Raw genomic sequence first — 18,221 nt, forward strand, 5'->3', positions numbered from 1 at the left:
CCATGACAACCGGACGGCCGTCCCTATTATTACTGCCGGTAGCGCGGGCAAAGCCGGCGTTCCATGGACCTAGGCTACGACAATCGAGCAGCTCGGTCACAGAACCTGCCATCGGTTGTTGAAGTCTTGAACTGCAAGTGGCGCCAGGGTGTTGAAGGCCTTTAACGCATGCGTTAAACTCCAAGAAAAAGATCGGCGGTCCAGGATTCACGTTAAAAGCCACGATGCAGCAGGTGGCGAAGCGGTTTGGCGTCGTCTTTGACGTCGATGGCGTCCTTCTACGTGGCAAGACGCCGATCGCGGGCGCGACGCGCGTGCTTGAGTCGCTCCGCGACTCGCAGACGCCGTTCGCGATCATGACCAACGGCGGCGGCGTCACCGAGGAGAAGAAGGCGGCGCAGCTCTCGGAGATTCTGGACTTTGAGATCCACGCGTCGCGCCTCTGCCTCGCCCACACGCCGATGCGGTCGCTCGTGCCCACGTACCAGGACGAGATGGTCCTCGCCGTGGGCAAAAAGTGCGACGCGACCAAGGTAGACCACTATCGACGCTTCCTCATCGTCATGGACGTGTGCTTGCAGGAGGTCATGCACAACTATGGCTTTCGCAACGTCGTGACGGTCTCGGACATCCATTCGCACTTTCCATCGAGCTACCCGGACATTGCCGTGCCCAAGGTACGACCAATATGGGCGAAAAGAGAAGCGAAGGCGCCGATGCTACGTATTGTAGGTCCCGCACCTCGGCAAGTACGACGCGGCCGCGTTCAAGGCAGTCTTTGTGCTCATGGACCCTATCTACTGGGGCCGCGAGCTCCAGATCATCATGGACGTGCTCACGTCGCACGAAGGCCAGATTGGGACGGTCTCGGACGACCAGCATGTACGTCGATATGCATCGTCATGCATCGAGTGCATGCATGATGCGTGGCTTTAGGTCAACATGTACTCGGCGTGCTCGGACTTTCAGTACGTCGGCGAGCACCACTTGCCGCGCTTCGGCGCTGGCGCCTTTCGCGCGGTTCTTGAAGACCTCTACACGCGCACGACTGGCGACCACTTGACCCAAACGCTCTTTGGGAAGCCCGAGAAGACGTCGTATGCGTTCGCCGAGACGCTTTTGCAGTCACAGCTCCGCGCCAACGTCGACGCACTCGACCGCATCTACATGGTTGGCGACAACCCGTTCACGGACATCAAGGTACGCCTCTGACGCGGCGCGACTCGTTTCCGATGGCGTACTAGGGCGCCAACGCCGCCGGCGACCATTGGAAGTCGGTGTTCACGCGCACGGGCATGTACACGGCGCCGCGTGGCGTCAACCACCCCGAGCACCCGGGCGATGCGGTCGTCGATGACGTGGCGGAAGCGCTGGCGTGGATCGAGTCGGATTTCATGTCCCAGTCGTAGTTGATCATCATCATCAATTCGAGTCCTACTGCGATCGACGCGCTACTTCGAGAGGACGGACCAGAACGCGTTCTGCGAGAGCTGCACGTTGCCGACGGTCTTCATGCGCTTCTTGCCTTCCTTTTGCTTCTTCAAGAGCTTCTGCTTGCGCGTGATGTCGCCGCCGCCCACTTGCTTGCCCGACTTGATGAGCACGTCTTTGCGGAACGGCGGGATGCGCTCCTTGGCAAAGATCTACATGCTGAGTGTCAGTCGCCATGTGCGATGCGCGATGTGGACCTTGGCGCCGAGCGTCGCCTGGATGTTGATCTCATATTGCTGCCGGTCAATGACGTTCTTGAGCTTGAGGCAAAGCGCGCGGCCGGCCGCCGTCGCCTACATAAGTGCATGAGAACGACAACAGATATCGGGTGCGGACCTTGGAGCGATGGCACACGAACGAAAGCGCGTCGAGGATCTTGCCGTTGATGAGCACGTCGACCTTGACAATGTCGGCTTCCTGCGGCTCAATCTCGCGGTAGTTGAGCGACGCTACATCCCGATACGGTGTTCGTCTGGACGCAGACGACATGGACGAGTACCGTAGCCCGACGTGACGGTCTTGAGCTCGTTGTAAAAGTCCGTCACCACTTCTTGCCACGGCAGCCGGAACGTGAGCGCGACGCGGCTGTCATCGAGGTACACCATGTTGGTCTGCTCGCCGCGGCGTTCCTACCTCGACGCTTGAGACAACGAGAGAGCGAAGGAATGTATTTGGGACGAACGTTGGTCGAGATGAGGATCGCGCCGACGTACTCGGCGGGCGTGATGATGGACGCTTCGACCATCGGCTCTTCGACGCGGTAGTACTTCGTCGACTCGGGAAACTCCCCAGGGGTCTCGACCTTGGTGCGCTCCCCGTTGGCATCAATGACCTGTTGTCAAGACGGTAGTGAGGCGACGAGGCACTTCCTATCACTACGATCCGGTACCGTGTAGGGCACCATGGGGGCAGTCACGAGCACTTGCATGTTTTGCTCGTCCGAGAGGCGCTGGTGGAAGACCTCCATGTGCAAAAGCCCAAGAAACCCGCAACGGTAGCCCATGCCAAGCGCACCGCTGTTTTCGACCTGCGACGTCACGCTCGCATCGTTGAGCGTGAGCTTGCCCATGGCCGTGCGGAGGTCGTCGAACGTGCACTCGTCCGTCGGGTACATGCTGGCAAACACCATGCTCTTGGCTTCCTAGCATGCGCTCGCGTACGCACGGCAGAGGCGCAGACTGTACCTGGAACCCTGGAAGCGCTTCGACGGGCTTGCCAGGGTGGTGGAAGGTATCCCCGACCCGCGCCTCGGTCGTCGTCTTCATGCCTAGAAGCCATTGGCACTTGCAAAATCGACAGAGAAATCGGAGGCGTACCAGCAATGATGTAGCCGACCTGGCCTGCGTAGAGCCTACGCCGACACTGTGGGTGCACTGGAAGGAGACGATGAGACGCACCCTTTGGTCGGGAAGCGGTGCGGCAAGAGAACGCCAACCTCCTGCACATCGTACGATGTCTTGGTCGCTGCGCTCGTCACCTACGAGGATGCTCCCAGCGGTGCGTGGAGACAGACAACAACGAACCTTCTCGCCCGGCGCCAAGCAGCCGTCGACGACCTTGACGAGGCAGACGATGCCGCGGTAGTCGTCGTAGTACGAGTCCACGAGGAGGCACTTGAGCGGCGCGCTGCGGTTCGCAATGGGCGGCGGGAGGTACTCGATGACTGCCGGCAACACCTGGCACGATAGCACGTTAGCACGCAAGGAATGAGCGAAGAAAAGACGGGCTACCTCGTCGATACCAACGCCGCTCTTGGCCGACGTGAGCAGCACCGACTCAGGGTCGACGTCTATAGCATGCATTGATACCGCCTCTAGGGGATGGCCGACGTATTCTTACCCAGAAGCGCCGAGAGGCTCAACATGCCTTCCTCGGGCTGTGCGTGCGGCATGTCGATCTTGGTCAGAATCGGCACGACGCGAAGCCCGAGATCTTTGGCCGCGTGGTAGGTTGCCAGCGTCTGGGCCTGGATGCCCTGGGACGCGTCAACAAGCAGCAAGACGCCCTCGCACGCACTGAGCGATCGGCTCACTTCGTAGCTGAAGTCCACGTGGCCTACGCAAGACAAAGTGGTTGGACCACTTTGATATCCAAGCAGGCGCGACCTGGCGTATCAACGAGGTTGAGGAGATACTGCTTGCCCGTCTTCTTGCAGCGATAGAGCATCGAGGCGGTCTGCGCCTTGACCGTAATCCCGCGCTCGCGCTCGACCTTGAGGTTGTCCAAGTGCTGCGCCGACTCGCGTTCCTTGGTCGTGATGTTGCCGCTGAGTTCGAGGAGCCGGTCCGCGAGCGTCTGAGACATACCATCGTCACCATTTACGTCGTCGTAAGAAGACGAAGAAAGTACCGACTTGCCGTGGTCAATGTGCGCCACGATGCTAAAGTTGCGCGTGTTCTCGACCTCGAGCTCGTGCATTTGCGAGGCAAAGATCTTGCCAAGCGTCTTGGGTGTGACATCGTCTATACGCCACCATGGAGCATGAGCCTGCAGCTAGCTATCGCTACTCGTCGCTACCGGAGGCGGCGGAGCTAAAGCGCCGGGCGTGGAGCGCTCGACGGGCGGTGCGCAGCATCATCGCGAGTTGCCTTTCTAGCGACCAATCGCGTGCGACGAGCCATCCGTAGACCAATCACATTGCATGCATCGCCACGAGTCCACCAATGGCATCGCGGCGACCGAGTGGACGGAGTTGTCGAACGTGAACGTCGTCGAATCCTCCTCCTCATGTGGCGCCGCTTGCAGTTGACGCGGACGCCGCTCGTCCGCACGTTTGCAGCGACCAACAACGCTGGCGGTGGCATCCCCGGCGACTTTGTCGCGCACGTCAAGTCGGTCGGCGTGACGCTGCCCAACGGCAAGAAGCTCTTCGAGAACATCAACCTCGGCTTCCTTAACGGCGCCAAGATTGGCATCCTCGGCAGCAACGGGACGGGCAAGTCGTCGCTCATGAAGGTGCTCGCGGGTGTCACCAAGGAGTTTGAAGGCGAGCGCTGGTGCAAGCCGGGCTTGCGCATTGGCTACCTCCAGCAGGAGCCGTACCTCGACCCGACCAAGAACGTTTTTGAGAATGTCATGGACGGTATCAAGGAGACGACGGCGCTTCTAAAGCGCTTCGACGAGGTATGAATGCCATCGCCCATCGTATATGCTCACGCCATGTTGGTGCAGGTCTCGGTCGCGATGGGCGAGCCGGATGCCGACTTTGATAAGCTCCTCGACGAGCAAGCCGCGCTTCAAGAGCAGATCGAGGCGTTGGACTGCTGGGGTACTCTCTCGTTGTTCTTGAGCGAGGCTTATCTCATGCAATTGGATAGATCTGACGTACGAAGTCGAGCGTGCGATGGCGGCGCTGCGCGTGCCGCCGGGCGACGCGGACGTGACGGTGCTCTCGGGTGGCGAGCGTCGCCGCGTGGCGCTTTGCCGCCTCCTTCTGGAGAAGCCCGACATCCTGCTGCTGGATGAACCGACCAACCACTTGGACGCTGAGAGTGTTGCGTGGCTCGAGTCGTATCTCAAGAATTACAAGGGCACCGTGCTCTCGATCACGCACGACCGGTACTTCCTCGACAACGTCGCGGGCTGGATCCTCGAGCTCGAGCGCGGCAACTACTATGTCTACGAGGGCAATTACTCGTACTTCCTCGGCCAGAAGAAGAACCGCCTCAACATGGACAAGCGCCGCGAAGCGATCCGCGCGCGGCAGCTGGCGCAGGAGCTCGAGTGGGTCCAGACGCACCAGGGCAACAAGAAGGGCTCCAAGGCGCGCCAAAAGCAGATTGACGAGCTCAAGGGCGACGGTACGCATGCTTGCTACACATGGACACACGGCCGCATCTGGTCGTCTAGGTGGCTTCCACACCATGGACGAAGGTCAGATCTTGATTCCGCGCGGTGCTCGCCTCGGCAACAAGGTCATGAGCATCAACAACGTCTCCAAGACGCTGGACGGCAAGGTGCTGTTGGACAACGTCACCTTTGAGGTCGAGCCCAAGTCGATTGTCGGGATTGTCGGTCCCAATGGCGCGGGCAAGAGTACGCTCTTCAACATCATCACGGGCAACCTCGCGCCGGACGCTGGCAGCGTCACGCTTGGCAAGACCGTCTCGCTTGGTTTTGTGTCGCAGTCGCGCGGCGACCTGCGCGGCGTCAACACGGTCTACGAAGAGATCTCTGGCGACAACGAATCCGTTGAAGTCAACGGCGAGCGCATCAACACGCGTGCGTACATTGCGTCGTTCAACCTCAAGGGCCCGATGCAAGAGAAGAAGGTGCGTCGCTCTATCTTGTCGAGAAGTTTGGAGCCAAAATTGTGTAGGTCTCGCAACTCAGCGGTGGTGAGCGCAACCGCGTCCATCTGGCCAAGATGCTTCTGGGCGGCCACAACGTGATCTTGCTCGATGAACCGACCAACGATCTGGATGTGGACACGCTGCGGTCGCTCGAGATGGCGCTGGTCGACTTTGACGGCGTCTCGCTCTGCATTTCGCACGACCGCTGGTTCCTCGATCGCATCGCGACGCACATCTTGTCGTACGACGGCAGCGGCAAGGCCACGTACTTTAGCGGCAACTACACGGAGTTTGAAGCCGCGCGGGCCAAGGGTCTCGTTTAAGCGGCCATAACACGTTGTGTACAGAGCTCCGTTGGTTCCATATGGACGTCTGTATTATTATGTAGTACACAAAGGTGCTTCATGCATGTGACTTTCTAATACATGGTCGATGCAATACGAGGTTGATGGGACGTTCGTAAGATGAAGGAAGATCGAAGCGCTACAAAAGTGCAGTTGAGGAATCACGGGCTGCGCGTCAACGCACGCAACGACGTGCGCGTCGCGCGCGCGACGAGCTGAGCAGTAAGGAGCGAAGGAGGGGCAAAGGACACGTTGTGGCGACGCAGCGGCGCGACCAGCGGCGGCGGCGAACGGCGCGCAAGCAGCTCGTGCAGCGGTGGCAGCTCATAGAGCGGAAGTTGGAGAAGGTAGGTCATGCTGCACATGCTTGGGCGTGGTCATATATCGGTCGTCGAGGATGCTGAGCGTTGACAAATGCACCATGTCAAGCGCGCAACGTACGAAACCTTCGACGGATTTTGAATCGGTCGAAGATTTGCGCGCGAAATTGTCGAGCAATTCGATCGTCGAATTCAAATTAACCGGATGATACATGCACATCCGGACAACCCGCGTTCTTCAACGAGGGGGACCGGCCAAAAAGAAGGCGGGCGCCCCGCCTATCCCACGACAACGTGCGCGCGGAGCTTCAAGAAGGTACGCGACGTCGTCGGGCTTTTGCGGCCAGCGCCCGCAGCTAATACGAGCACGATAAAGGATTACACTGTATTGCCATGGGGTGGAAGGCGCCGTGGCCTGGCGTGTCAGCTGTGTCAGCTGCGCCGCGAGGCGGGCGACGAGGGCCACGGGTCCTGTTTATATACATGCCACAGCATGTTAATTGATCAGATTGAGGGTGTGCCGAGAACCATGTGGCGCGGCGCGTCGGCGGCGCGGGGCCTCTCCTCGAACGTCGGAAACGGCGCGATTTTTCTGGCCCGGCTCGGTGTCGAGAACCGGCGCGAAGCCGGTGCTTATCCTGCACCCGAACCAGTGGCTTTGACGTATATATACTGGCATAGCGCGGCGCTCTCTGCCCTCGCGCTGTAGACATGACGACGTCATATCTTACCGGAGGCCCGTTTCATAAGGAAGACGAGCGGCGCATGTGGTGGCGACGCGTACACACGTCTGTGTGGAAGGTCGTCTTCGTTGCCAAGGAGAAACTTCGTCTTCAACCTGCGGCGATGTAATGCCCCGCCGTGACGAGTGGTCGATGCGATTGCAAACCCCTCTGCTTTGCGGACCACTGAATCGGCCAGGTGGCAACACATCCCGCGGCCACTACACTGTAGGTCGCCTGGCGCCTTGCCCGACTATGGTATACAAGCCACAAGTTCTTGGCGCGTCAAGATCCCGAAAAAAATCACCTCGCCTGCAAACCGACAGTGTACGCTTCCTGGGACATGTGCGACATGTTGCGTCCAGTGACCGCACTGGACGGTGACGCAGAGCGGCTTCGCGGCGTCGGTGGCAGCGGCGGCGACCGCCACGCTCGCATCGCTGCCCCTCCCCTATATATATTGCTAGGGGCGTCGTCCTCGACGGTACGAGTCGCGCGCCCGCCGGCCGCTTCGAACTTCGCGCGGTGACGTCGACAGGCGGCAACGGCAGCCGCTATTTTTTTGAGCGCTATTGAATTGCACATGATAATCTACGGAATTGTAGGCAACATAAATCGGTGGAATAAAAACACAACCGGCGTACCAGATGGGTATCAAAATGGCCACCAGATCTTATCGGGTATACAAAATGCAAGACAAGAGGCGTGAGTCACATTGGCATACAAAATCCTAGTGTAGCACAAAAGACTTGGCGTTTGTATATAGCAGGGCCTGAATGCCAGCTGGCGTTCATATGGCTTTCATTTTCCATTTGGCTCAACGACGCACACTTGCGGAGAAAGCCGCAGCACGTACTACACGGTACTTTAGCAGCTGTTCGCCCAAGTGTTTAAGAAGCTCCTCCTTCGCCGCTACTCCGCCTCCGAAGCCATCGATCGACCATGAACCGCAACGACTACAGCTACTCGCCCAACCACATGATGCAGGCGCAGCACCACCACCAAGGCCGCATGTACATGGACAAGGGCCACCCAGGCGACTTTGGCCAGATGATGGCCCACCACCAGGGCCCTCCGTCGCACCACGCGCCGCCGCACCACGCTGCGCACCACGCGCCCTCGCACCATGCGCCGCCGCACCATGCGCCGTCGCACCACCAAGGCCCGCCGAGCCATGGCCACCACGCGCCTGCGCACATGGGCCACCACAGCGGCGAGTTTGACCACGAGCCGCTCGTCTTGAACAATGGCCATCCGCAGCATGGCTTTTACCAGCAAATGAACGCGCCGATGCTGCATGTGTCGACCGACTTTTCCAACGTCAACAACATGAACGGCTCAATGCACAACGACCACGACGACATGGATGACAACAAGTCGATCAACGGCCAGAAGCGGTCGCGCGAAGAGCTCAACCAGAAGGAGAAGAAGCGCATGTTCAAGCTCAACGAGACCATCCACCAGCTCAAAAAGTCGCTCGACGACGCGGGCGTCTCGTGCAAGAAGAACAAGCAGTCGATCCTTGACAACACGGTGCACTACATCTCGATGCTGCGCAACGACCTCGTCATTGCCAAGCAGAAGGCCGACCACGCCGAGCGCATGCTGCACTCGACGGGCGGCGGCCACAAGACCGACGCGCCATTTGACCGGTACTTTGAAAACTCGAGCACGCCGACGCTCCTCATGACGCTCGACCTGCAAGTCGTGCGGGCCAACCGGACGTTCCGGGAAGCCACGGGCTTCAGCGAAGAGGCGCTCAAGAACAAGGAAGTGCTGCTCGGCTGTCTGAGCGCCGACCTCGGCCGCGCGCGCAGCCTCGTCCACAACGCGGTCGACTCGCGCAAGACCGTGCGAACTGTCGTCCAGAACGCGGTTGCGAACGGCCGCGCCACGAGCAGCTTGTCGCTGACGTTATTATTGGACCCGCAGGGCAACCCCGAGTGCCTCGAGTGCGTCCTCATCCCGATGGAGGACGACCAGCCGCAGTACGACATGCTCAAGGAGGACGTCAACCTCGACGAAGTCAGCGGCCTTGTATAGATTAGCTAGCCATTTACGTATTCGTAGATATCACGATCTACATATCGCCCTTATATATATACGCCATAGAGACTCATTCCTGGGTTATTTTGGGGCCGCGGCCATGAACCACCTGGCGCCGCGTGGCGTCTACCTCAGTCCGTACCTAACTTGCGCCCAGTGCAACGCTCTCAACGTCGTCAACGCGCACCGCCTCGGGCCGGCCACGGCCCTTGGGCGGCATCGCTTTCAACGCGAGGTACTGCCCGTGTGCGTTGGCTGCGGGCGCACGCTGCAACTGCGCGTCGGCGTGACCAACCACGCGCCGGTGTTCGCGTCCCAAGCGGCCGCCTTCCACCACGCCCAGCACATTCGCGCCGCGGCCGCCTTGACGCTGCAGGTGCGCCATGGCCATCCATCGCTTTTGCAAGCAGCGCGTCATTGATGTAGCGCATCGTGCGCGGCGGCCTCGCACGCTGTGACGCGGACCGCCGGCGCCGGGCCAAGGCCGCGCGTGACGCGCTCGAGTGCCGCGCGGCGACGCTGTTGCAGCGGCGCGTGCGGGGCATGCAGACGCGGCGACGCACCAAGATCCAGTCGGGCGTCTCGCTCATCGCGTGGACGCACGAGAGGCTGCTTCAAACGCTCTTGTGCGAGGCGTCGGCCGCGACGGCGCGCGTGTTTTGGTTTTCGGACACGGAGGATCTGGCGCTCATCCAACGCGACTACCGTGCATATGTGCGACGTGCGGGGCCGTCCATGACGTGACACGTTGTGTATGCGCACCCATGCGATCTCACGCCGCGTGTAGGTTGCGCCGCTTCGAAGGCAACGTTCTCCTTTTGGTCCACCGCATATGGGCGATGCAGCATCGCATGGCGGCGCGGATCCAAGCGCGTTGGCGGTACTAATGCTCATATCGTGTCTGTCGCGCAGCAACGATGCCACTCTGCGTAGCGGCGTCCAGCTCCGACACGTTCTTCGCATCTACCTCTGCGAGCTCGGTCGACTGCGGGAAGTGTGGCACTGCTGTGCTGGCCTCATCCAGCGCAACTGGCGACGACGCTGCGACCACGTCAAGGCGAACCGCCAGCGTAGCACGGTCGTCCCAGTTGTCGGGCAGCGCCGCCGACCACGCCTTCTGCACGACGTTCGCCGCGTGCGGGCCGTGTACGCCCAGCACCACCGCCACACGGACAAGGTCGCGGGCTACCTCGTAGTACGACGACAACGATGTATCTCGTCGACCGAGCGCTCCTGTGGTCGTCGTAGGCGCACCCGCACGTCAAGATGCTCGCCGACAACGATGTGCTCCAGGCCTTTGCGGCCACGTACGGCGCGATGACGTCGCCGGCGATGCAGCGGCACCACGCCGCCCACGTCGACGCGCGGCGCCAGATTCACGCGTTTGTAGCCAAGGCGACAGGCCGCTGACACAGATGGGCATGGCATCTGCGCGACCGTCGTTGCCACGTGCACCATATGCAAGGGAGGGCGGCGGAGCTTTCCCCGGGTGAGTATCTTTCTCGGCCAGGAAGCCCCTTCGAGACCACAGCCTCCACCTGCTGTGCAGGAGGCGAGCGGCGCGCGACCCATCAGATGGCCGTCCCACGCCCTAGCGTAATACCACCACGCGGGTGAAAGTCGTTTCCCAAACCAGCCTCGTCCGCTTTGTCACAAGCTTGCAGGTGGCCACCAAGGGCCTGGAAGTGGGCCTCACGCCCCTGGCCGGTACAACTACACGGTATCATGGATCCATCCGGCGAGTGGGCCGTGCGTGGCGTCAGTGCCATGCTGCAACGCGTCGAACACGCTTCTATTATACACGAGGGCGAGACGCTACATGTCTGTGGTTCGAATGCACCCACGATCTTCGAGCACGTCCCTCGCGCCGCCACCACATTTGGCTGCCACGTCATGGCCTTGAGACATACTTGATACAAAAGAAATATTTGAGACGAGGATGAGAAAGATAGAGCCCGGTAAAATTCCACGGACGCGGTCTGGATCTTTTTTTGCCGTTGCCGATAATACAATGCACCAACGCGTCTCGGAATACGAAAAGCAAGCGAAATAGATTCGATTTAAATAAATGTGGTGGCATGGGATTAAAATATTCTGGCGCAAGTGCAAAGCCGTTATACCCAGCATCGCGGTTCCGAGGCAAGAATGGCGGACCGGCATACCTCGTCCCGCCCCGTGGCCCGACGACGACGACGCATGGGCGGATGGCTCTTCCTGCTCGCGCTGGCGCTGGCGCCGGCCTCGGGCGCGCTGCTGGACAAGGACCTCGCGCTCTCGTGCACGCCGCTGCAGAAGAACCAGGTGACGCCGATGAAGAACTACTGCGGTGTCGACATGCGCCTCGCCTTTGCCGTGCCCGTGGACCTGCCGCGCGACGCGGCGCCGAAGAACCTCACGTCGACGTGCACGCTGAACCAGATTCCGCTGCCCAACACGACGTTAGCGCTCGACGCGTCGTCGTCGTGGAAGCTCCTCGTCGGCTACACGGTGCAGCTCGGCGACCCCGACTCGGAGCCCGGCATGACGCGCATTCAGTGCAAAGTCATGACGAAGGGCGTGTCGACGCCTATCGCTACGGTCGACGACACGGTACCCATGGCCATCTATGCGTACCCGCCCGAGGTCGACGCCGTCGAGATTGTCGTCCCGACGGCCGCGCCCACGTCTGCGCCCGTGGCCACGCCCATCGGCGATACCGCAGCGACGCCGGCGCCAACGCCGGCACCGGCCATTGGCATTGACCAAACTGTCGCGTTCTCGCTCGTGACCAAGTCCAACCACGACGTTGCGGGCAAGTGCACGTTGCAGCCCACGGGCCACACGATCGACATTCGCGCCTCGAAAGGCTCGTACGTCGTCGCCAAGGGCGATCCGTTCGTGCCGGCGGGTGGCATGTCGTACCAGTGCAACGTCACGGACGACGCGGGCAACGTCGCGAGCGCACGCGGCGTCGTCACGAGCCACGGCGTGCTCGTCGACGGGACGCTTCCCATTCTCGAGAGCATCTTTATGGTGTTTTCGTCCGAAGTGCCGGCCAAGATTGGGTCGCTCGTGACGATCTCGCTGACGGCGGCCAACCGCACGAGCGGCTACTTTGGCAACTGCTCGGTCAACGGCGTCAGCGGCATTGAGCTCTCGGAGACGTCCGACGCACACGGCGGGCTGTACATGGCCAAGTACCTCGTCAGCGCCGGCGATCATGACATTCCGATCAACGGCACGCTGCCGCTCGAGTGCCGCGTCGCCAACGATGCCGGCAACACGTATGTCTTTACGGCGGAGCCCAAGCTGGACTTTTCGATCGACGCGAACCGCCCGACCATCACGGCGACGACGCTTCTCTTCTCGTCTGACGACCCGGCGCACGTCGACAGCGTCATTGAAGTGCAAATTCGCACGAGCCACGAGACGACGGCGCTCACCGTGCACAAAGACGACTGCGAAATCAACAATGCGACCGTCGTACGACACCCTTGATACCTGATGCGCAGTCTCTTGTATCGTCGCATGTAGGCCAAGAGCTTTACACGGTCGGGCCTGGACACGTACCTATTGACGTACGTCTTGGGTAAGGAGGACGCAATGTGGAAGCCCGGGAAACTCCCGATCAACTGCGCCCTCCAAGACGCTGGCGGCAACGTCGTGGTATGGATCAGCGTACATGACGTCGTTGTTTGAGTCCCGTAGGTCGTCGAGGCGTTCACCGACGGCAACACGCTCTTTGCCCGCGAACTCAAGCCGTACGAGTTTGACCCGACCAAGGATTTCGCGGCGTACCTCCCAGACCGCCTCGCGCTCCTCTCGTTCATCATTGTCGCGATTGCGTCGCACACGATTGCCAACTTTTTCCCGTTTGTGGGCCTCCCGCGCATCACGGGGTACCTTGCGACCGGCATCGTGGCGGGCCCATATGTGCTGGGCCTGATCACGGCCAACGAGACGCTCCAGATGCGGTAGACATCCTCGATGGGCTGTATCGCGTGTGGCTCAGAGGCATGGAATAGATTCGTCGACGAAGCGTCGCTTGCGTACATTGGGTTGGCGGCCGGCGCCAAGCTGCACTGGTCCGAGATGCGCCGGAAGCTCAAGAGCATCATGTGCGTCACGATCTGGCTCACGTTCTTCGAGTACATTGTGGGCACGCTCACGATCATCGTGCTCGCCAACTACCTCGTGTTTCTTCAAAGCACGACGTCGACCGAGCGCTACGCCATCTCGATGCTCGCGGGCTGCATGATGATTGCGCGGTCGCCGTCGTCGGCGCTCGCCGTCATTGAAGAGACGGGGTCCCAAGGGCACTTCACGACCTTTCTGTTTTCGGTCACGGTGCTCTGCGACGTGGTCGTCATCGTCCTCTTCAACGTCAACAACATGATCACGGAGGCGTTCCTCTCCAACAAGAGCGTCTCGTCCGCGAGCGTCTTTGAGCTTGTCGGGGAAATGGCCATCTCGATTGGCGTCGGCGTCGTCGCGGCCAAGGTCATCTCGTACGTGGTGCTGTGGCGGACGCCGCGCGTGCGCCGCAAGAGCCGCTTGTACGTACTGCTGCGGATCGTCAAGCAAGCGGCGATCTTGCTCTTTGGGTTTTCGCTCTTTGTGCTCGGGCACCTCTGCCGTCCGTGGCTCGAGCCGCTCATGTGCTGCATGGTGGCCGGCGCGACGTTGTACAACTGGAACCCGACCTCGAACCGCGAAGAGCTCTCGCTGCTGCTCAAGAACATGGCCGACTTTGTCTACGTCGGCTTTTTCACGCTCACGGGCGCGTCGCTCGAGCTCGACATGCTCGTCAAGGCCCTCGCCGTCTCGCTCGTGCTCTGCATTACGCGCATCTTTGCCATCTTTCTGGGCGCGTACGTTGGCGGGACGATCGCCAAGGAAAACCCGATGCACAACAAGGTGTCGTGGATGGGGTACATCACGCAGGCTGGCGTCACGCTCGGCCTCGCCAAGAAGATCCAGCTGCTGTACCCTGGCTGGGGCAGCTACTTTGCCACGATGATTGTATCGGTCGTCATCTTCAACCAGCTGCTCGGGCCTCCCTTGCTGCGCATGGTGCTGCGCTACGTCGGCGACTGCCGCCAAAAGGAGAATGGCAAGGTCGACGGCCTTCGGTCGCTCATCATTGGCGACGACAAGCGCCTCGTCGTGGTCAACTCGGCCAAGCGCCGCATGAAGAACTGCGGGTGGGAGCCGTTTAGCTTTTGCATGGCCATGCAGGACGCCGAAGACGCAGTCGAGATGAACGCGCAGCTCAAAGAAGCGCTCAAGATCCACGAGCCCCTCGATGTCGTCGTCGTCATGATGAGCTCGGACGTGCTGAATTTCCGCGTCGTCCGGTCGCTCGCGCACATTTGCACCAAGCTCAAGCGCATCAAGATCCTGCGCATCGTTGTCAATGTGGTCGGCGACGACGGCGAGGCGGGCTGGGCCTCGCGCTTCGCGTCCATGCCCACGCACGAAGAGCACGGCGATGCGATCGACGTGGTCGTAGTCGACCGACACGAAGCCACCGACATGCTCATTGAGCTCGCGGCCTGCGGGAAGCTCATCAACCAAAAGGAGATTTTGTCGCCGCGCGCCGACACGCACGACGAGGACGAGGACGAGGACAGTGACGAGTGCAACGTCAAGATCAAGGTGAGCCTCTCGACCAAGATGCGCCAAATGCTCTGGGTCTAACCATAACTCTTTACATATATATATACATGAAAGTACGACGTCGCCATGAGACGACTTAAGCCTTCCAGACGAGCACCGAGACGCCCGAGACAACGCTAAAGTAGACGTACGTCTTGATCTCGTGCGTGACGTACGCACCAAAAGATAGGCCCACGATGCAGTTCCAGCCGCGACCGTACTCCTTCTCCATGTTGCGCCGGACCATGTCGGCGACGGTCGAGAACGTTTTGCCCGACTAGAGAGATGGTTACAGGCGACGACGATAGGAAGATGGGATGCTACCGTGACTTGGAGCTGGAAGGCGTCTTTGGCCGTCGCAATGACCTTCTCAAGCATCACGTCCGTCATGTCCTCGGCGAACACGACTGTCTTGTTGAACTTGTCGCTGGACTTGCCGCTCATGCTGGCCGATGGAATTATTGGGTTGTTGTGCGTCGTTTCGCCCAAGATCGTAGATGCGGCACGACGATTGGCAGAATTCTCTAAATTTGCACCAATCCTGGATCCGCATATCGGCTTTTCAGCCAATGAATGAGGCGGTATCTTTCCAGGTTCTTGCCTGGTAGAAAAGTAGGCATTCCCCACAACGCAGGATAGCAGGAGCAGGAGCGTCGCAGGTTTGGTTTGGCTTGTGAGATACGTCTGCGAGTCTCTCCGAGTGCCACGTGTGACGTTATAGTTGAAACAAGCATCCGAAAAGACCAAAAAATCGACGTAAAAGCCAGAAAATCCAAGGTGCTCTTATGGACATCATGAAAGTAACTCTACCACTGGCACGCGCGCAGACCGTCCCATAATTCTTTGGTCGACATGAACGCAGACGACGGCGGAAACGGGAGGTGGCACAGCGGCGTCTTGGCGAACGGCAGCGCCGGAATGTACTCGCCAAGGAAGAAGCACCGAAGAAACTTGCCCACCGTGTAGTGCGACCCGAGCGCGCCAAAGTACGCGCTGCACCTAGCCGCAAACAATGTATTCGCACCGACGAGCATCCGAATCTAGGAACGCACCGGGAAAACAGCGCGCCAAACGAGTACGCCAGCGGATGTAGTGTAAAGACCGCGGTGCTAATGGGCTTGGCGGCGTCGCTGCTTTGGCGGCTCGTATCGGTCGCGTCAAAGTCGTCGCCGACAAAGCAGTCCTTGGTGTGTACATTCGGAAACGAGATCGAGAGTGCGCGGGCGTGCGAGAGCGGCTGGAGGTAGACGTCCATGGGGAAATGGAATGCGTCTTCGAGCCAGAGACTGATCGAGTAGAGCGGAATGACGTGGCAGAGGACGATGGGGCACCAGACGCACGTCTGGAGGCACAGCACGACAAAGCGAGCGAGGCAAAAGTAGAGGTAAAAGACCGAGTTGGTCGCGACAACGAAAAACAGAATCGTAAAGAGGAGCGTGCCAATCAAGAGCTAGTATCAAGATATCAAGTGGAAGCACATGCGAGATGAGAATCTCTCTACCTGGTTGACGTCGTACTCGCACGAGTCGACGCGATTGCGCAATACGTTTTTTTTTTTCCCGAGGAAGAGCTTCCAGAGCGACGAGAGCAAGTCAAACTAGCGACGCCAAGTGAGTCCAAACTATCCATCAAAATGCAAGCGGGTACCTGGACGCGGTGCAGCTTGGAGAAGTACAAGTACAAGTAGTACGTCTGCAGCGTGAGGTACTCGATCGTGTCGTAGAGAAGCCCGAGCTGGACAGTCAAGCCAAACAAGCTCGCCAAACCAGCGACCTACTAAAGTGTTGATTTTCAAGAAAAAAGAAAGGAACACGAACCTGAAGCAGCGTCGCCAAGAACGGTGTCACCGACTCGATGGCATATTGCGCGACGTCGACCATGAGGTGGACGCCCTTGCCGAGGATCGATGCCAGGGCCACGTTGATCTAAATGGCGCTGCATATGAGACACGCATGGCATGCAATATATGCACCTTGAAGCCCGCAGGCGAGTCGATGAGCCACGTGACTTGGGACTTGAGCACGTTAAAGTGCCCGCTGCAGGACCTAATATAATATCCACATTGTATCAACCTACCAACTTGTAGAAAAGAGCGTAGAACGTACGACTGGAAATAGGCGATTGCGAGCGGTACGAGGTGACCGTAGTGATAGCCCGCGATAAAGTCGAGAACGAGAAGGAAGAGGTCGCTCACGAATTCGGCATATCGGTTTTCTAACGTCGCTATGAGAGACTTTCCTCGATGCCAGCATTTCAAAAAGTGGTACCGAGGGGATGGAACGGAAGCACCGAATGCTGCATGTGGTTGAACTTGATGCACTGCTCGGTGATGTTGGCGAGGAGGATCACTCTGCGGTTCAAGAGCCGGAAGAAGAGTGAAAACGACTAGCACACTTTCTGTCGGAGAGCCGCGTACTATGACGATATGGACCTTGATGGAGCGACCTTTTACGATGGGAAAGCGCTCGGGCACGGGGGTGTTGAGCACCCATGCGATCGCATTGAAGACGGGCCGACAGAGCACAAAAAAGAAGAGGAACGGCCAGAGCACAAGCGCCTTGAAACGACCGACGTCTAATCAAGCAATGAGAACGCGCACAGATAGAAAGGATATAGGAGTCTCTACAGGACGAGCGGGGCGGTAGCCCAAGGAAGCGCTCCTGTACCAAGTGTGCATCGTTGAGCTGGGCGATCGCGTGCTGGAACGGCGTGTCCATCGACTCGTCGTCGACCTGGCGCTGGCGCTTTTTGATGACAAAATGGCGGAACCGGCCCGGGAACGACGCGTCGTACAGAATGACGTGGCAGAGCTCGCAGCCGACGACCTGGCCGTGCTCCGAGACGACGTGGATGACCGGCGTCCTGTTGAAGTCCCAGACCACGTTGAGCCACAGACTCTGGAGGTGCTGCGGCTTGGCGCCGCTGGGCTTGCCGCGCTGGCGCAACGCGGCTGCGTCCGGCTCGGTCGTCTCGTCGGCGGCGGTCGTGGCAGGGCGCACTTCGCCGAGCACCATGAGCGCGGGCTTGGCTGCATGCGCAGCCTCCACCTTGTTGCGGCGCTGGAGGTCGGCCGACCACTTGTCAATCTCGCCTACAGACGAGCGGTGAGCGCGACACCGGACAAAGATTCGCCGACTTTGAAGCACGGCGAGCGGATAACGGTCAACGGGCACGATGGCCGCAACGCAGACGAGATTGCTCTGCAGATGCCAGCCTAAGAGGTACGCACGGCTCTCGTAGTCTACGAGCGCATTGGGCTCGGGCCACAGGACGTCGAGGCGGCGGGGCATCCGTCGCTGCTTCCTTTGAATCGGATTTCTGGTGGGATTGCCACGCGCGTCGATTGGCCAAATTCCAGTCTATTTGCAC

The 18,221-nt window shown here is 59.7% G+C and overlaps 7 protein-coding genes across 7 annotated transcripts; 5 read left to right on the forward strand and 2 right to left on the reverse strand.

The window, feature by feature from the left end:
- The first annotated feature begins 183 nt into the window (after nt 1–183).
- SPRG_06145 (HAD-superfamily subfamily IIA hydrolase) lies at nt 184–1,470 on the forward strand. The gene is made up of 5 exons (XM_012344868.1): nt 184–533; nt 582–677; nt 733–882; nt 937–1,200; nt 1,245–1,470. Exons 1-5 carry the CDS (start codon nt 225–227, stop codon nt 1,407–1,409), a joined length of 984 nt encoding a protein of 327 aa, XP_012200258.1. The 5' UTR covers nt 184–224; the 3' UTR covers nt 1,410–1,470.
- On the reverse strand, nt 1,386–4,085 carry SPRG_06146 (GTP-binding protein LepA). Its single transcript, XM_012344869.1, has 15 exons — nt 4,009–4,085; nt 3,841–3,953; nt 3,597–3,786; nt 3,331–3,546; nt 3,222–3,280; nt 3,015–3,167; nt 2,889–2,968; nt 2,808–2,842; nt 2,676–2,758; nt 2,381–2,632; nt 2,174–2,323; nt 1,991–2,120; nt 1,828–1,940; nt 1,689–1,784; nt 1,386–1,643 (listed from the first exon to the last, which is right to left on the reverse strand). The coding sequence occupies exons 1-15, from the start codon at nt 4,067–4,069 to the stop codon at nt 1,452–1,454; spliced, it is 1,923 nt and encodes a 640-aa protein (XP_012200259.1). The 5' UTR covers nt 4,070–4,085; the 3' UTR covers nt 1,386–1,451.
- A 78-nt stretch (nt 4,086–4,163) lies between these two features.
- Nucleotides 4,164–6,246, forward strand: SPRG_06147 (hypothetical protein). The gene is made up of 5 exons (XM_012344870.1): nt 4,164–4,614; nt 4,663–4,759; nt 4,809–5,291; nt 5,341–5,762; nt 5,810–6,246. Exons 1-5 carry the CDS (start codon nt 4,219–4,221, stop codon nt 6,104–6,106), a joined length of 1,695 nt encoding a protein of 564 aa, XP_012200260.1. The 5' UTR covers nt 4,164–4,218; the 3' UTR covers nt 6,107–6,246.
- Nucleotides 6,247–7,971: 1,725 nt separating this feature from the next.
- On the forward strand, nt 7,972–9,288 carry SPRG_06148 (hypothetical protein). The gene has a single exon (XM_012344871.1). It carries the CDS (start codon nt 8,112–8,114, stop codon nt 9,210–9,212), a length of 1,101 nt encoding a protein of 366 aa, XP_012200261.1. The 5' UTR covers nt 7,972–8,111; the 3' UTR covers nt 9,213–9,288.
- A 27-nt stretch (nt 9,289–9,315) lies between these two features.
- Nucleotides 9,316–11,184, forward strand: SPRG_06149 (hypothetical protein; the record flags this gene model as incomplete). The annotated part of the gene is made up of 5 exons (XM_012344872.1): nt 9,316–9,591; nt 9,642–9,955; nt 10,003–10,095; nt 10,149–10,407; nt 10,464–11,184. The coding sequence occupies 5 exons, from the start codon at nt 9,316–9,318 to the stop codon at nt 10,623–10,625; spliced, it is 1,104 nt and encodes a 367-aa protein (XP_012200262.1). The 3' UTR covers nt 10,626–11,184.
- A 134-nt stretch (nt 11,185–11,318) lies between these two features.
- On the forward strand, nt 11,319–15,291 carry SPRG_06150 (hypothetical protein). The gene is made up of 5 exons (XM_012344873.1): nt 11,319–12,677; nt 12,729–12,860; nt 12,903–13,168; nt 13,220–15,000; nt 15,043–15,291. The coding sequence occupies exons 1-4, from the start codon at nt 11,361–11,363 to the stop codon at nt 14,892–14,894; spliced, it is 3,390 nt and encodes a 1,129-aa protein (XP_012200263.1). The 5' UTR covers nt 11,319–11,360; the 3' UTR covers nt 14,895–15,000; nt 15,043–15,291.
- A 367-nt stretch (nt 15,292–15,658) lies between these two features.
- SPRG_06152 (hypothetical protein) lies at nt 15,659–18,142 on the reverse strand (the record flags this gene model as incomplete). The annotated part of the gene is made up of 11 exons (XM_012344874.1): nt 15,659–15,851; nt 15,905–16,302; nt 16,354–16,449; nt 16,500–16,625; nt 16,670–16,777; nt 16,825–16,897; nt 16,958–17,066; nt 17,120–17,237; nt 17,284–17,426; nt 17,479–17,943; nt 17,989–18,142. The coding sequence occupies 11 exons, from the start codon at nt 18,140–18,142 to the stop codon at nt 15,659–15,661; spliced, it is 1,983 nt and encodes a 660-aa protein (XP_012200264.1).
- Between the last annotated feature and the right edge of the window lie 79 nt (nt 18,143–18,221).

The sequence above is a fragment of the Saprolegnia parasitica genome (genome assembly GCF_000151545.1).
Source record: "Saprolegnia parasitica CBS 223.65 unplaced genomic scaffold supercont2.20, whole genome shotgun sequence".
Lineage (NCBI taxonomy): Eukaryota > Oomycota > Saprolegniomycetes > Saprolegniales > Saprolegniaceae > Saprolegnia > Saprolegnia parasitica.